The sequence below is a fragment of the Microcebus murinus genome, chromosome 27, assembly GCF_040939455.1.
Source record: "Microcebus murinus isolate Inina chromosome 27, M.murinus_Inina_mat1.0, whole genome shotgun sequence".
Taxonomy (NCBI): domain Eukaryota; kingdom Metazoa; phylum Chordata; class Mammalia; order Primates; family Cheirogaleidae; genus Microcebus; species Microcebus murinus.
In genome coordinates this window covers 5,900,581-5,917,963 of record NC_134130.1, presented here as the reverse complement: position 1 = coordinate 5,917,963, position 17,383 = coordinate 5,900,581, and the positions used below count along the sequence as shown (strand labels likewise).

Genomic DNA, 17,383 nt, shown 5'->3' with positions numbered 1-17,383 from the left:
AGGACGGGCCAGGGCAGGGAGGCCAGGGCGTGGGGGCGAACGGACGGGGCCTGTCCTTGCAGGAATGATTCAGAAGGTGAAGCCAGGGAGCCAGACACAGGACTTGGGGGCTTGGGGACCAGCTCCTGGGCCAGATCAGCTTCCAGCGACCTTGAGCCTCCGTGGCCCCAGTTTGAACACCCAAGCCAGGCAGGACAGGCTGGCCTGGCTTCGACCCCACCCCACCCAGTCCTCTGGGCCTGAGAGGGGTGGTGAGTCCAGACTCTGAGTGCGGGGGGTTGGGCTCCAGCCCTGCCCCCCTCTGCTGTGTCCGGAAGCCCCTTCCCCGGGTGCCCCACCCACCATCCTTCCGCCCTCGCTGGCACCGGCTTCCCTCCACTGAGGCCCCTCCTAGTTTCATCCCATTGTCTTGAGTCCCTGAGCCACTTAGGCCTAACCTCTCTTCCTTGGCAAGGAAGTCCCTGGCTCCAAGGCCCCTTTCTTCCTGATCTAGGCGCCTAAAGCCTTCTTGATCTCCCAGTTTTACTCACTCCAGGTCCCTCTGTGTCTGTCACACACAGCTCATGTGGGGGGACAGTTCTGAGTCTCAGGTGAGACTGGAAACCAGGCCTGCCCTTGAGGCTCCCCAGGCTAGAGAAGCTGGACACTCACTGTTCCAGCCCCCTGGGGGCAGGGCTGGGCCAAAGGAAGTGACAGGGCCCAGGGGAGCCCAGAGGTGGGCTGGGAAGGCATCCTGGGGGGAGAGGGCGTGGGAACTGGGGCTTCATGGGATGAGTAGGAGTTTCCCAGGTCTGGCCTACAAGGCAATGGCAGAGTTGCATGTGCCAGACTTTGGAGGTGAGAGAGTGCGCGAGTCTTGCTGAAAACTACGGAGAACAGATGTGGTGGGAAGAGGATGTGGGCCCGGGGCTCCAGATGGGGGGTGGGAACTAGAGGAAGGCTGCTCTGTTCCCACTTCCTCTGTCCCCAACCCCAAGATAACAAGGACAATGTCTTTTCTGGGAAAGAGCCCAGGCAGGGGTCAGAGAAGGACGCTTGACTTGCCTTTTAGTCTGAGCCTCACCATGTCTCTGCAAGGCAGTGGGTGGAGGTGCTCATGTTATGGAGGGGGAAACTGAGGCCCAGAGGGAGGAGGATGCCAAGCCCACGTGTGGTTTTTGAACACATGCTCTGGGCTTCCCCCGCCTCTGGGGCTGGTGGCTGCAGGTCTGCAGCCTTGGCCTGCCCTCCCCGCCCGCTCTGCACGGCTGGGCTCAGTGCACACAGCAGGTTTGGGTGGGAGGAGTTGTGCGGGGTGGGGGGCCGATGGTGGGGGCCGAGGCGCAGGATGTGCCCCCCGTGGCTGTGGTTTCCGGAGAGGGCGAGGCAGGGAGCATCTATTCTTAGATTTGGACAGTCAAGGGCAGGAAGAGGCTAGGATGGGGGGAGCTTCCGGGACACCGGGTAGACCTCAGGCCCGGGTGGGGTCACGGGGGGCTGGCTAGGTTTGGTGCTAGCCCTGGCCTCCACTTCCCATCTGCGTGAGGCATGTCCCTGACACCCAGCTCGGTGGCCCTGCTCAGCTCACTGACCCTCTGTGGCTCCCCTGTGCCCTGGGAAGAGTCCAGTCCCCTGCCCTGGGCACACCTGCTGCCCTGTCCTCCGCAAAGCAGCCGCCACCCCCTTCTCTGCCCAGCACCCTGGCCTTCCAGGTCCAGTGCCTGTGTCCCCTCCTCTGGCAACCTTCGGTGCCTCCCCTGCCCCAGCTCTGCCTCCCTCCAGCCTGGGGGGTCCTGGCTACACATGTGCCCAAGTTGGGGGACGGCCACCTTGGTCCTCCTGTCCCGAGCAGCCACCTCCTTTGGGGTTGATGTCCTGCTGGACCGCACAGGGGATGTGAGGAGGAGGAGCTGGGAGAACCCCTGCAGGGGCGGGTGGGAAACTGAGGCTGGGACATGGGCAGTGGTCTGGGAGGAGGGGTTGGAGAAACCCAGGTTCCAATCCTGGATTAGATGGGTGAAGCAGGTCAGGGATCAATTGTTAGAGGCTGCCCAGAAGATGCTAAGGCTGCTCTGGGATCTGCGGTCAACTAGTGATGTCTGCCAAGGGTCCAGATGGGGATGGAAGTGCTGTGTGCTGCCACCCTCACGTCCCCACCTTCGTGTCAGGACAACCGGTGACACCCCACCTTGTGGGCAGGGAGGCAGCTGGGGGGATGGGCACAGAGGGGACCCAGGGACTAAACAAAGCTCCTTAAGGGACCACTGGGACCTATTTTTGGGTGCTGTGGTCATGTTTCTCACAGGTCTGGTTGTGTCAGTCCCTCGGCTGTGACAGATGTACTGTGTTATACAGGACGCCAGCAACAGGGGTGGCGGGGCGCCAGGACTCCACACTATCTTCGTAGCACTTCCGTCAATCTAAAATTATTCTAAAATAAAATGTTTATTAAAAAAACATGCAATCCCACAAGGAGACCAATTTACTGAGAATAAAAGATGTGCTCGCTCCCCACCTAAAAAAGTTTTTTAGAGAAACAAAGTAAACTGTTCCAGATGAGACTGGGCGCCTGGGCGGCATCTGGGCGCTGGTGACGATGGCCAGGAGGTGGCACTTCGGGGTGGGGAGTCTCCTTATCAGCCGCCCGCTGAGCGGCTGGCCGTGGGTACCGGGCGGCCTCGGCCCCCCAGAGGAAGGGGGTCGAGGAGGGCAGCTGCAGGGTGGCCGGGTGGAGTGCCACCATCCCGATGTGGGCGGGAACTCGGGGTCGCTGGATCCGCACGGGGGCGGGGGGCAGGCGCTGCAGAGCTTGGACGAGCCCCGATGGACCGTGCCCAAGGAAGGGTCCGGCCAGAGCTGCCCAGTGAGCCGGAGCGGCCGAGGGAGGAGCCGGAGCCCGATCCTGCTGGACCTGCAGCCACTGTCCTAAGGGCCCATCGACGCCCTGAGAGGTGGCAGGGGCGGGACTTGGGTTTCCTGCCCTCGCAAGCCAGCCGCTGTGGCCACGTGCGGCCCCTCTGCTCCCCCTGCGTGGTGGCAGCGTGGGCCAGGCCGCACCTGCGGGCCCAGCCACAGCCCGGGTCCTGTCTTGATGCAGCGGCCGGACCTGGGTCCGTTTCCTCCCCGCACTTGGAGAGGCGCCGCAGCGGGTCTCAGGCCTCACGCGCCCCCTGGGGCAGAGGTCAGCGGCAGGGGTCCCTCCTGCTCCGAAGATGCCCCCAGAGGCCCCTCGACTCTCTGAGTTAGGCTCTCTGGGGACTGCCATTTCAAAGAGGGGAAACTGAGGCCTGGTGAGGGAAGGTCTAGCCTGAGGCGGGCTGTGAACCTGGGCAGGCAGCGACCCCGCAGCTGCTCAGCCCGGCCAGGCGCGACTGCGCAGCTGCAGCCCATGCGGGCCCTGGAGTGCCTGCCCCTTCACCAGCCCCTGGACCGGCGGCCCTGAGGGCACCGCCTGCTGTCCCCCACGGCTTTACCGCCGGTAGCGGTAGCGCTTGAAGTGGAACCAGAGCTGGAAGATGCCGTTGGCGAACTGGCAGCGGAAGCCGTGGCGGTGCGAGTACTCCCACTCACGGTTGACGATCTTGAAGGCAATGTCCTCGTAGGGCGGCCCCGCGTGGAAGCGCAGGATGGCGAAGTCCTTGTTGTCGGAGCAGGTCTCCAGGAAGTACTCGGGCGTGGAGCGCTTGTCGATGAGGTCGGGGTAGAAGATGTTGAACTTGTAGCCCTGCACGATCTTGGGCGGCGGGTTGTCGAAGTCGTAGTGCGTCTGGTTGTACTTGTTCCACTCGAAGCCCGTGTGCACGCGGTTGAAGAAGCGCGGCTTGCGCGGCCGGTACTTGTCGGCCCACAGGTAGGCCTTGCCGGTCAGCGGCATCTCCACGCTGAACTGCGCCTCGTCCTGGCCCATGCCCTCCTTGGCGCGCCGGAAGAAGATGTCCTCTGCGCTCTCGCTGGCGTCGCCTGTGGGCGGGGATGTGCTGTAACCTGGGGCCTCAGCTTCCCCTCGGTCACAGGCCTCCCTCCCAGGCCTCTGGTAGAAGGGGAACAAGCGCGAGGTACACCACGCGCCCTGGGCCCTGGTCCTGGGCCTTTTGTGCCTGTCACCCTCCTGGGCGTGGCAGGAGGGTCTGGTGGGTAGGGCCCAGATGCTGGAACCAGCCCCACGCGCGACCCACTAGTGGACCCCGGGCAGGGCCCTTTCTGAGACCCGGTTTCTCTGTCTTGGAACCGTGGTGGCACAGAGGGTGCTCTGACAGCTGGTGAGAGCCGTGATCCCTGGTGTGCCCACGGCCAGTCAGCGAGCGCAGAATGGGCGAATGACCCAGCGGAAAAATAAGTGGGTGAACAAACAGGTGCTTGGACCCAGAGAGAGAACAGAGAAACACCGGCAAATTCACCACCAATGCCAGAGGTCCCAGCTAGGGGTGCCGGCCGCGCAGCACCTACGCCCAGCCCTGGGCACACCATTGGCTCCCTACCCCGCCCCCAGCCCATCCACTGGTTCCCTGGGCCCCGCCCCTGCCCCCTGGCCCCACCCCCAGCCTGCTCCAATGGCTGTCCCTCTGGCCCCACCCTTCCAGCTCCCATCCCGCCCCCGCCCCGCCCCCCGCACCTGTGACCTGGAGCTGCTGGCGCGACAGCTGCAGACGCTGCAGGTCCTCGTCCGGCTCCAGCACGTGCGCGTCCAGTGGCAGCTCGTGCGCCGTGAGCAGGCGCGGGCTGTATTTGCCCGCGTCGTAGTCGTCCAGGCTCTGCTGGATCAGGTCCTCCTCCATGAGCACCGCCTCGCCCTCGCCCTCACCTTCGCCCTCCGCCTCGGCCTCCGCCGGCGCCGCCCCGTCCGCCTCCGGCTCCGCGGGGCAGCCCTCCAAGGAGGGCCCTGGCGGGGTGGGGGCCGCGTCCTCAGGCCCCAGGCTGGGGAGGAGAGAGAGTTTCAGGCCCCGGCTGGGGAGGAGAGAGTGCGTGTGTGGGGGAAGGGCTGCGACCCTCCGACTGCCACCTACCTGGGGCTGGGGGACTGGGGCTCCTGCTTCAGGATGGGGAACAGCGGCTCGCTCTCCACGCCCTGCTCCTGCTTCAGCTTGTACAGCTTCTGCCGCAGCACGTCCTGGTGGCGCTCCCGGAGCCTGGGGTGCAAGGCCCGGGTCACCCTCCCACTTGGGGACAGGGGCTCTGCACCCCACCCGCACCGACACTCTCACACTCCCGTTTTGCTGCGGGACCCTGAGGCCAAGGCTCTGGCCGGAACCCTGCTCAAGCCCGGCCAGCCCAGGGTCAAGGATTTCAGCCAAGAGCACAGTGTGACTTATCTCATGGCTGGGAGGGGGCAGGTCCCTGTCCCAGGGCATGCACACTGGACGTGGCCCATGTGGCCAAGGCTGGGGCCAGCCAGGACAATCTGGGGAGGCCAATGACAGATTCAGCGGCCGCACCGAGTACCGCCAGCTACAGACGAGGCGGAGGAGACTGTTTACGCGAGGGTGCCAAGCGCGCGGGGAATCCGTACACAGCCAGAGGCCGGAGGACGCCGGGCCTGCAGTGGAAGGCAGCCAAGACAGGCGGCCTTGGGGCTCCCTGCAGTGTGCGATGGCCCCAGGGAAACAGGCCTGGGGACCTGGAGCCACCAGGTGCTCCTTAGGGAAGGAAGCTGCCTGAGGCCAGCCGGAAGGGCCGCCTGTTCGAGGGCCACTGGAGCATGGGGGGAAGGGCCCTCCTGCCAGGGCCCCGCTGCAGTCGGGCGAGGTGTGGGGAGGGATGAGGCCGCGGGGACAGCACCGCCTGGCGGCCCTCACCTGGCCCTGGCCATGTGCGCGCGCAGCTGCTGCAGCAGGCTCTCCCAGTAGCCCATGTCCAGGTTGGGGCCGCCGGCGCGGATCTTGCCCTCGATGCCCTGGAAGATGACCTGCAGCTGGTTGTAGGTCTTCCCCTTGAACACCGACTGCACGTCGGAGCTGACCGAGGCGTTGACCCCCTCGCGGCGCTCGCCTGCAGTGGGGCGGGGGCCACTCAGCAAGGGGCGGGGGTCCCTGGCGCTCAGCTTCTCCACTTTGCCCAGCTGCTCCTCCCCCAGCCTGGCCTCCCCTTCACCCACAGGGCTGCACTGGTCTCAGGTCACCCCCACCCTGGCTGGACCTTCCTACCGCAGTCAGGGATGAGTTAAAATGCAGATGCCCGGGCCTCGCCCTTCGGGAAGCTTGTACTCCCCGGGCTGGGGGTGGCCGGGTATGGCATTACCAGCTGAACCATGTGGGGGCCAGGAAGGTACACTCAGCAGCCACTCTGCAGAATTCAGACCCAGCTCTGTGGCCATGGACATGTGGCTCACCCTCTCTGGGCCTCCGTTCCCCTCTGGGAGGCTGATGAGAGGCTGAGGAACAAGCTCCTCCTCACTAGCCTGAGGCCCGACTCTATGTGCTCTGCCTGTGGCCAGCTGGCAGTGCCATGTAGCAGCCTCACCCCGTGACCCTGTCCCTTGTTACTCCTGCCACTTCAGCCTCCTTATTGAGAATCAGAAACATCAACTCCACCCCCGTGCCCCCAGGGCCTTTGCACATGCCATGCTCCCCACCCGTGGCCCAGTCTTCTCCTTCCCACTCACCTCCCGACCTCAACCCCCCTCTCAGTGCTCAGCGAGAACACCCCTCCCACTGAGAACCCCCCAGCCACCACCCATCGACAGGGACCCCTTGAGATTCACAGCTTCCCGAGGCAGGCACTTGTCGGACTCTGCCGCCACGTCTCTATGGCAGTGCTGGGCCCACGAGCAGCTCAGGACACAGCTGCTGGGGACACGGGGTGAGGAGGTAACCCATGTGTGCCCCCTGACCAAAAGCTGCCCTCTCCACCCCTGCAGGCGGGCACCGTGCTAAGAGCTCACCCAGACCACAGGGGTTCGGACAGTGCTGAGGAGACCCGGGTCCCCTCCAGGAAATCATCCAGGGACCCTGGAACCGGCACCTAGAGCTTCAGCCCCCGATCCCGTGGCAAGCCCTGGGGCAGCGGCCTGGGCCTCTGGCCAAGCGGAGCGAGGCTCTGCTCTCTCTCAAACAGGACAGTGACGACCCGGGCAGAAGCACTGCGGGCACTGCTGCCACGACACGGAGCGCGGCCCTGTCAGCCCTCTCTGGAAGCCAGGTCTGGACGCTGCTGTGTCCCTGGAAGTCTCCGGAAGAGCCCCCATCAGAGCCCGCTGGGACGTGTTTCGGGGGACCCCGTCTGGGCCGGGAGGAACCTAACAAGGCTCAGCTGGGACGCGCTTTCTACCGCACACCCTGCTGGGTGGCCAGAGTTTTCTATTAATAGCTCCAAGCAGAAAGTGCCAAGGCCCAAGCCGGGACCCTGGCTTTCCCGGGGTGACAGCAGCGTCAAGACCCCTCAGCTTCCGCCTTTCCCCAGACACTACTCAGAAGGGAGAATCGGAACACAAAACACCCTCTCTCTGGGGACGCCTGATGCCACCTGAGGTTGCAAACTGTCATCCCTGGGGAGAGTGGGCAGAGGGCAGTTGGTGTGCAGATGGCAGCTGGGGACGGGGACCGGTTAGAGAAGGCGCTGTGCAGTGACAGGGCCCACGGAGGCTGGCGGGAGGTGCCTGGGACTTTGGCACTAGGGTACAGCGTGAAATGTCCCTCTAGACTAGACTGTGTGACAGCCACCAGGGCAGGGTCCCTCGCCTTCTGCAGGCAAACGTCCCGCCCTGGCATCTCTACCCAGCCCCACCGCGGAAAGCGTGAGCCCAGACTTCTGGATACACATTTCTGACACCAGAGAACCTCCTTCCTTTCTCTGGAAATTACTAGAAGATGCTGAGAGGGCTAAGCATGGGATAGGAGGGGCTGAGTGAACTCTGGGAGGAACAAAACTTCTTTTGAAAACAAGAAAGAGGCCGGACGCGGCGGCTCCCGCCTGTAGTTCCAGCACTCTGGGAGGCCGAGGCGGGAGGGTTGCTTGGGCCCAGCCGCTATGAGCTACGATGATGGCACCGAGCTCCGGCCTGGGTGGAAAACATCAAAGATGTTGATCTTTTTCCTAAGAGAAAGGAAACTGTCACTGACGGCTCTGTCTAAACAGTGAGCGGTATTTACCCAGGCCCGGGGCAAGAGCGCTGCCGGGCGCGGCGCTGGTGCCCGAGCGCGCCGAGGGAGGACGCGGTCAGAGCGGCCGCGCCGGGCTGGGATTCAGGGCAGCTTTTAGAGCAGCGGGCCTCACCCAGGGCCATTCTGCCTCTCAGGGGACACTGGGCTGTGTCGGAGGACATCTGTGGTTGTCCACAACTAGGGGAGCTCCTGGCATGGCGCGTGGAGGCAGACACTGCCCAGCACCCCGCAGTGCCCAGAAAACGACCCGGCCAGTGTGCACAGGGCTTTAGAGCAGGTCCCCTTGAGAACACGCACGTGCGATCACTGAGATGAAAAGGAAACTTGGTTTAAAAAGTCCGTGAGGCCCGGGTGCGGTGGCTCACGCCTGTGATCCCAGCACTCTGACACGCCGAGGTGGGAGGATTGCTTGAGGTCAGGTGTTCGAGACCAGCCTGAACAAGAGTGAGACCCTGTGTCTACTAAAAAAAAAACTTAGCTGGCCCACTAATCACAGAAACAAAAAAGTAGCCGAGCTTGGTGGTGGTGCCTGTAGTCCCAGCTACTCGGGAGGCTGAGGCAGGAGGATCACCTGAGCCCAGGAGTGTGAGGTTGCTGTGAGGTAGGCTGACGCCACGGCACTCTAGCCCGGGCAACAGAGTGAAATTCTGTCTCAAAATAAATAAATAAAATAAAAGTAACAAGTCTGTCCGGTTGAAGGGGCACGAAATGACTCACCCGAGGAGGAAGTCCTGGGTCAGACCCCGCTGCGAGGAGCAGCTCTGCTCCCACTGAACAGCCAGAGCCGCTGTGACCACTGAGCCCAAGCAGAGCAGCCGGCAGGGACGCCAGTGCCACCAGGTCAGCAGTTACCGGCAGCCAAGTCCCAGCTGCTGTGCTCTGGGGACCTGGACTAGAGCCCGGACGGCGACCCACGCCAGCAGGAAAGCCCCTCGCCAGGCCGCTGCGCCCGCTGCTGCCCCCAGTGGCCGGCCTACACAGGGGTGGGATTGAGAGGAGCCATGGACTCCCCAGATGGGGAAACTGAGGCCCGTGGAAGGCGCTGGGCCCTGCAGCAAGTCTGAGGCTCCTGGTAGAAGCACCCAGGCCTCCGCGGCTCCCACCAGACCCGAGAGCACTCTGGACGCCTCTGGTCCCCTGGTCCCGCGGTTACCTGGGCCCTTGCCCGAGGCCTCCAGCTTGCGGAGCTTGGCGATCTCGTCCTCGGTGATGGTGGTCATGTCCCGCCAGAAGTCCGCGTTCTTGCCCTGCTCCAGCTCCATGTACACCTGGGGGCGGTGGGGGAAGGGTGAGACGGTGCGAGCCCTCCACCTGCGTGCGGCAGGCGGTGGGGCTGGCGGTACCTGGATGTCCTCCAGCAGGTCCTCCATGTCGGCCACGGTGAGGCCGTTGAGGAAGGTGTAGGGCTCGTGCATCTCCACGGCCAGGTCGTCGTCCTCCGCGCTGATGTACTTGGCCAGCAGGTCGATGGGCTTGGCCCGCCCGTCCCGGATGCGGATCTTGGAGCTGCGGGGACAGGGGTGGCGGCGTGAGAGATGGGGGGACACCCTCCATCCTGAAGACACGGGTCAGAGGCTGGTCCCCCAAGGGAGCCCCTTGGCCGGGCAGGCCCGAGCTGGGAGGAGCCTCAGATGCCATCAAGTGTGAGCCCTTTGCTGGGACCGGTGCAGCTGGCTGGCAGATCGGCACGGGGGTGGGGCTGGGGCTGGGGCTGGGCAGAAGCCTGTGGGTGAGGCAGCTGTGGGTTCCGGGCAGGGGAGAGCAGTGCAAAGGACCTGGGGTGAGTGTGAGCTCGCCGTGCGGGGTCCAGGCGGCTAGTGGGGCCCCACGCACCGCAGCTTGGCCTGCTGGAGGTGGAAGTTGTCCTCTTGCTCCTCCCACGTCTTGAAGTGCTCGGCCTCCTTCTCCCGCTGCAGCATCTCCAGCTCCTGCTCCCGCATGGCCTTCTCCCGCTCCCGCTCCAGCCGCAGCTGCTTCACCTGGGGGCGCACCAGGGGGCAAGGGTGAGGCGGGGCGGACGTGCAGACGCATGACGGGGCCCCTGCTGCCCATGGGTCTGTTGGGGTTGGGATACGGACCCAGACCCGGCCCTGCCCACTTGTCCTGGGCACAGAGGTTGGTCCAGGGACACCTGGGACAGGAAGTGTACCCTCTCTCTGAGGGAGGCTCAGCAGCTCTGAGAAGCCGGGCCAACCCAGCCACCTGCAGGGGTGGCTGCAGCGTGAAGCCCCAAGGACACAAAGTCCACAGGGGAGGGAAACAGCCCCTGGATCCAGTTGTGCCTGAAGCCCGCACCCCTGCACTTCCCATGCAAGCTGGCTCCGTCTCGCCCGGCCTCCAGGCCCTGGAGAGGGAGGCCTGGCGCCACACGGGGTGGGGCTCCCACCTTCTGCAGCTCCAGCCGGTTATCTTCCTGGATCCTCTTGTTGCGCTCTTTCAGCTCCTTCTCCTCCAGGTGGCCGATCCCCTTCTTCTCCAGGGCCTGCAGGGCAGTCCACTGAGCTCAGACTCCGCCCACCCGCCCTGCCACCGCCCCAGGGAGCCGTCCACACCTCCCACGCCGGAGAGTGAGCGGCCATTGCAGAGGAGCGAGCTACCCGTGGCTGTGTCTTCTCGCTGCCCCCCAACGTGCCCGAAGCCACTGGGGCCCCAGCATGGGTGAGACGTGGCAAAGACACAGAACAGAGGCACCGACCTTGCCCTGCAGGAACTGCGGCCACCACCACCGGGAGGCTCTGGCCTGGGACCCGCCAACCCGTTTTACACGGAAGCCCCTCGGCGCTGGTGCTGGGAGGGTCAGACCCTCGGTGAGTGGGAACCCCCACCATGTGTGGGCAGGGCAGGGCGGCGGGGGAACGAGGACGCACGGGGACCAACTTGCCCGAGTCACCACAAGCAGGAGGCAGGGGCTCCCAAAGGCCCAGGCCATGGGGCACCCCCGCCTACGGGCATCTTCTCTCTCCATGTCCTCATGGAAGGCGGGTGCACGGGGCACGGGGCTGCACCTGGTCACCCTGCCCCAGCCTGGAGACCCCACACCCTTGACATCATCTTGTGCTGGCTGCTCAAGCCTGGCGCTGAGCCCTTGCCCCTCACTCATCCCTCCCGGGGGCTCTCAGGATCCCACGAAAAACACGCTTCCAGGGCCACTAGGGCTGCCTGGCTGGGAACCACCCTGCGGATGCTCGGGCCACTCTGTGGTCTCCCCAGGCCCACCTGGGCCACCACCACTCAGGCTAATGGTGGCCACACTTCCCACCTCCCTGCTGCAGAGGGCAGCTGAGGGCACGGGTACAGGCCCAGGACCCGCTGTGGCACCCAGCACGTGGCAAGCATGAGACACGAGTGTGGTGCTGAGGTCCTGGGAAGCAGTGCCCTGACAAAGGGTAGTGGGTGGCCCCGTGACAGCTGTGACCCAAAAGGTGAGAAGGAATAGCTGTCTAGCTAGAAGCCACCTGGGGATGTCCCAGCTTCCAGCTGTGGGAGCACAAAGCCAGTGTGGGCCTCATCATCTGCTCCCTCCGCCCTCCACTGGGGGGCGCTGGAGTGGGTTGAACTGTGTCCCCCACAAAGCCACGTCACCACACCAACTCCTGCGAGCTGTGACTGTGACCTTATTTGGAATTGGGTCTTTGCAGATGCTGGCTGGTGAGGATGAGGTCACCCCAGAGGAGGCCGGGCCCTGATCCAGTGACTGGCGTCCTTGTAAGAAGAGGGAAACTCAGACACGGGAAGAGAAGGCCCGTGAGCACGCAGATGCTGGGAAACGAGGACCGCAGAGGCCGAGACTGGAGCGACGTGGCCGCGCACTGAGTGACACCCAGGTTTGCCAGCAGCCACCAGAAGCTGTGTGTGTGTGGGGGGGGGGGGGGGCGCAGGAAAGATCCTCCCTGGAGCTCTTGGAGGGAGCCTGGCCCTGTGAACACCTTGATTTCAGACTTCTGGGCCCCCAGAACTGAGAGATGATAAACTCTGTTGTTTTTCTTTATTTTTTTTGGTGACAGAGTGAAAAATCACAGCTCACTGCAGCCTCGACCTTCTGGGCTCAAGCGATCCTCCTGCCTCAGCCTCCTGCATAGCTGGGACTACAGGTGCTATCACACCTGGCTAATTTGTTCTTATTTTTTGTACAGATAGGGTCTTGCTATGTTGCCCAGGCTGGTCTCAAACTCCTGGGGGCTCAAGTGATCCTCCTGCCTCGGCCTCCCAAAGTACTGGAATTACAGTATGAGCCACCGTGCCTTGCCAATTCTGTTGTTTTAAGCCGTGTGCCTATGGCTGGTGCAGGATGAAATGACCAGCTCAGAGATGACATAGTGCCCGTAACCGTGGAACCCTGTCCTGGGTGTGCCATGGACAATGAGAATAAGAACCTCGTCTCCAGTCACGTCTGAGGCTGGGCTGGTGTTCTGGGCAAAGACTGACTGAGTCTCCCACTGCAAGGGACAGTTAATGGCAGCAGGGCTGACGGCGACAGACACTGGGGTGTGGGCACGCGTGTGTGTAAAATGAACTCTTTCACGACAGAGCACAGGCTGGGAGTGTCCGCTGTGAGTGCTAGGGGCTCTCAAACCGGAAGAAATTGTGCAGAGCACACAAAACAGAAGCCCCTAGCGAGGGAGGAAGGCCTGGGGACAGCCCGGTCCCTGACCTGGCGACATGAGTTGCTCACCTTGCTCCAGATGAAGGTGCCCAGGAGGTTGTTGTCTCCGAAGGGGTTGTCGGTGTTGGTGTAGCCCATGTACTCCTCGCCCCAGCCCATCTTCTCCCGCTTCTTCCGCTCTTTGGCCTCCTTCTTGGCGAGCCGCCGGGCGCGCTTCTCCTCGGGCGTCTCAAACGCCTTCATCAGCTCCTCCTGCTGCTTCCGCTCCTCGCGCAGCCGCAGCCGCTCCTGCAAGCTCTGCTGGTGGCTCAAGGCGGCCGCTGCAGCCCGGGGGCTCTGGCAGCGCCCCGAGGACGCGGAGCTGGACCCTGAGGAGCCTGGGGACCAAGAGCGCGTGCGCCGGTGGCGAGCCCATGAGCCCCGCTGCTCTTCACCTGAGTCGGATTGAGAGGACCGGTCCCTCGAGCGCCATCGTGGCGGCTGGGGGCTCCGGCTGCGCCTCCCTGGCCGCTGCCATGGTTCGTCCCCTGAATCTGACCTGCGGAGAGGACCCGCAAAGGCCTGCTTAGCACCTGCTGCTCTGTCACCTGTTCGAGAGATGCTTACTGGGTACCTGCAAGGGGCCAGGCGGTGATCTAGGTTCTGGGGACACAGCAGTGCCCAAAACATTGGTGTCTCCTGCCTTCTTAGTGCGTCCCACCAAGAAAGACATCAATAAATAAACATAGTGTCACACCAGAGACATGAGCCACAACAGCGATGTGGGACCATAGGGGTGGGCTGCACGTTACAGAGGCCAGAGAGGGCCTCTCCGGGGAGGCGACATTGAGCAGAGCCCTGAAGGAACTGGGGGACACAGCTACGGGAGGACCTGGAGGAAGTGCATTTGAGGCAGAGGGAACAGCGAGGGGGCCCGTGTGGCTAGAACAGAGTAGGGGGGAGTGGGAGGAGGTGAGGGCGGAAGTTGACCTGGGGTCACCAGTGCAGGAGTTATATGGGTACAAACCAGAGGACCCGACTACATCTGAGTTGTCAAGGGAGGGCTTTGCAGGTGGCAGCAGTGTTTAAACTGGTCCTAAAGCATGGGCAGGAATCAGGTGGGGTAAAATTGGTAAGAGCAGGGAATGGCGCATCCAAGCCCCTAGGGACAGAGTCTTTAACAGTCAGAGGTCTTTGAATATAGAGAACAAGTACCAAATAAACATAAATTTCAAAAAATCAAGTTTGTGGAAAAAAAAGAAAATAAAAAAAAAAGAGAGAGAGAACAAGTACCAAATATTTTGTTAAATGTTCCTGTCAAAAAAATCTAAACTATGCAAACCAATCATTTTGGAGCTCTTAAATATTGCCCACAAACTGGATCAAATTTCCATAAACAGGATCAACTCTGATTATATATCTCATGTGGCTAATCACCACAAATAACTCAGTACCAGAAAAACAGTAGACAAAAAAACCCCACAAAGATGACATTAACGTGACTTACTGCTACACTTGAGCCAATGTTAATATATCAACACCTGGGGCTTAAATAAGGATCAGCAAATTTTTTCTATATAAAGAACCAGACGGCAAAAACTTAAGGAGTTCACAGGCCATACGGTCTAAGACACAACCATTCAACTCTGCTATTTTATCACAAAAGCAGCCATGGACAGTACATAAACAAGTAAGCACGGGTGTGTTCCAACAAAACTACACTTCTGGATACTGCAACTTGAATTTTGTATAATTAATTCTCACATGTCATGGAATATGTGTCATCTTTTGATTCCTCTCCCCCTGCCCCCATTTAAAAATGTAAAAATGATTTTTTGTTCACAGACTGTGCAGTTTGCCGACCCCTGGTTTAAACCATCTTTTTGTTAACTCCATTCTACTACTTACATCTTCCTGGAATTCCCAAGGTGGCAATGACCTTACCAGACTCAGAAGGAAAAGCCACCTTGTGGAACTTAGCATGAAGCTGTGTTTTACTACAGCCACTCTGGCAGAAGGAAAAGCCACCTTGTGGAACTTAGCATGAAGCTGTGTTTTACTACAGCCACTCTGGCTGAAGTCCTGTGCACATCTTAAGGATGCAAGTTAACTTGGGCCAGAGCAGGGCAGGACTGGCCTGAGTGTCCCAGCCACTAAGGAGCTGAGCCAGAAATGGGACCCAGGTCTGGGAGTCACGGAGCTGGTTACTTTGTACCAGTGTAGACTCCAGGCAGGTCTGCCCTGGTGCCCTATCTCCAAGGCCGTGGGGAAGCTGAGACTCAGACCCGAGGAGTCAACTGAATCTTGCCACCTGTCACCGCCTTTCTGTCTTACGCTCCACCTCCGTTAGCAAGTGTCCTCACCTCTACTTCCGAAATCCCTCACACTTTCCCACTTGCCTCCCTCTCACCAAGGCTGCCTTCATCTCTTGTCTATATCATCCTCCTCCCTAGTGCCACTCTTGCCTCCCCCTCAGTCTTTCCTCCACCTGGAAGCCAGAGAAAGGGTGCAAAAGTAAGCCAAACCACGTCACTCTCCCGTTCAAAATCCTCTCGTGGCTCCCCATTTCCCTCAGAATAACGACCAAACTTGGCCACGGCACGCAGGGCTCTATATGATCCATTCCCCGCCGTCCCCTCCAACCACCAGGTGCCCGGCCGGCACCGCCTCTCGCTTTCCCTTCTGCTGCCTGGTTAATTCCGACTCGCGCTCAGACGCCCCTATCCAGGAAGGCCTCCCTGACTAAGTCGAGGCCCTGCTGTCTCCCCGGGCTCTCCACCCCTGGTCGGGAGGTCCAGAGGGCAGGAGCCGGGTCCCCAGCGCGCCCCCGCAGCGACCCCACCTGCGGTCTCGGCTCCGCCGCCTCCGTCTGCGCCGCCGCTCGTCCTCTCGGCGTCGCCGGTCTCGCCGCCCATGGCTCCTGCTCCGACTCCGGCTCCGGCTCCGGCTCCGACTACCGCTCTGGCTCCGACGCCTTCTGCCCCTACGACCCGCAGACCGCGAGCGCGAGCGTGTGTCCCGACCCATCGGCTGGGACTGTGTTCGCGGCGCCGACACAAACAGCCGGAATCTGCGCCGGGGGCCTTCCTCGGTGGCGGCGCATGCAGGGCTGCCCTATCCACGCCTGAGCCAGAAAACAGGAACCCACCCTGCCGGCCCAGCCCTCAGGGCTCTGATGCCCTGGATCCATCCCTCGGTCTGCAACTGTGGCTCGCGTGATCCTCTCAGTCGGATTATCCACTCCGAGATGGGGGCGTCGCGCTTCAGGCAGTGCTGGAGGCAGCCCTAGGCGGGTCCTCGCGCCTCAGGGGGCCTGAGGAACTGTGGGCGGGGTCAGGGCAAACCCGAAACGTGGGTGGGCGGGGCTCGGAGAGGCGGGGCCAAGAGGAGGCGGGTCCAGACAGGGGCGGGGCTCAGTGGTGGGCGTGGTCAAGGAGGCCTGCCCGGGGAGCGAAAGGAAGGCGGGAAACCAGGAAGGTGGTGGGTTCCAGGCAGCTCGGGAGGGGGAGTGGGCGGGAGCGAGAACGGAAACTGAAAAGTCCTGGTTGCTGGGATACGAGCCTCATCCTTATGCCTCCCCACCTGCCCATGAATACCTATGTATTTCCCGAGTTTAGCTTATTTATTTATTTATTTATTTATTTATTATAATTTTTTTAAATATAATTTTTTCTTTTTCTTCTTTTTACTTTTTTTCCTCCCACCCCAGATTTTGATTTTAGGGTAGAGTTTAGCCTTTTTAAACCACTTCCGTACGATCATCGACTATAGTCGACAGCCACAGATGAACACGCACAGCAACTTTAGCCGACAGCCATGATATGACTTTTCTAATTTTTCATTTATCAAAATAAAATTGTGAACATTTAAAAATAACATAATAAAAACTTATATGTATATGTCACCTATTCTGATTTACATTACAAGTAAAGCTGCCTGTAAAGTAAAACAAGCTTTCGGTGCCTTAAAACTTTCCTCATCACACAAGAGCAAAACGGACTCGTCGTCAATGCACAGCACAGACTATTGCTCGGACACCGAAGTGGTTAAAATAAAAACTTGGATTGGATTCCCTATCACCTCATTTGTAGGTGGGAAACTGAGGCTCAGAGAGGGAAAGTCACCTTAACACCTGCCTTCCTAACCCAGGTCGTCTAGATTGTGCACCACCGTCCCCATCCCCCTGCACCACTTCTAACCACATGGGGCTGGGAGTGCCCGTGCTTGGAAGATGGTATTTAATGACTTAAGCTTTTAAAAATGGTTATTTTAGAAAACGCAACTTCATGACACCTCCCCTAAATGCTGGCTTTGTGTGTTGTACTTGGTGTGAAGGTGAGATGAGAAACCCCTGCCGCTGTCAGTAAGGACCCTGCTGGTCCTGGGAGGTGTGCTGTCATGGTGACAGGTGACCCGGACCAGGAGGAGAGCCTGACCCGGTGATTTTAAGACTTCTCGGCCGGGCGCGGTGGCTCACGCCTGCAATCCTAGCACTCTGGGAGGCCAAGGCGGGCGATTGCTCAAGGTCAAACCAGCCTGAGCAAGAGTGAGACCCTGTCTCTACTATAAATAGAAAGAAATTAATTAGCCAACTAAAAAAAAAATATATATATAGAAAAAATTAGCCAGGCATGGTGATGCATGCTGGTAGTAGCTCCCAGCTACTCGGGAGGCTGAGGCAGAAGAATTGCTTGAGCCCAGGAGTTTGTTTGAGGTTGCTGTGAGC

At 61.0% G+C, this 17,383-nt stretch overlaps 1 protein-coding gene across 1 annotated transcript; it reads right to left on the bottom strand.

The window, feature by feature from the left end:
* Positions 1-2,405: 2,405 nt before the first annotated feature.
* Positions 2,406-15,960, bottom strand: CACTIN (cactin, spliceosome C complex subunit). The gene is made up of 10 exons (XM_012769315.3): positions 15,500-15,960; positions 12,748-13,216; positions 10,462-10,557; positions 9,909-10,054; positions 9,419-9,581; positions 9,229-9,343; positions 5,772-5,964; positions 4,983-5,105; positions 4,592-4,893; positions 2,406-3,939 (listed from the first exon to the last, which is right to left on the bottom strand). Exons 1-10 carry the CDS (start codon positions 15,682-15,684, stop codon positions 3,449-3,451), a joined length of 2,283 nt encoding a protein of 760 aa, XP_012624769.2. The 5' UTR covers positions 15,685-15,960; the 3' UTR covers positions 2,406-3,448.
* Between the last annotated feature and the right edge of the window lie 1,423 nt (positions 15,961-17,383).

What these genes read in the sequence shown, in the direction of transcription:
- CACTIN (XM_012769315.3), bottom strand. Translation starts at nt 15,684, where the DNA reads ATGGGTCGGGACACACGCTCGCGCTCGCGGTCTGCGGGTCGTAGGGGC. An exon ending in GGCCTCGGGCAAGGGCCCAG is followed by an intron (nt 5,965 to 9,228) that starts GTAACCGCGGGA and finishes GCCCCACTGCAG; the next exon opens with GCGAGCGCCGCGAGGGGGTC. An exon ending in GCGCACATGGCCAGGGCCAG is followed by an intron (nt 5,106 to 5,771) that starts GTGAGGGCCGCC and finishes CTTGCACCCCAG; the next exon opens with GCTCCGGGAGCGCCACCAGG.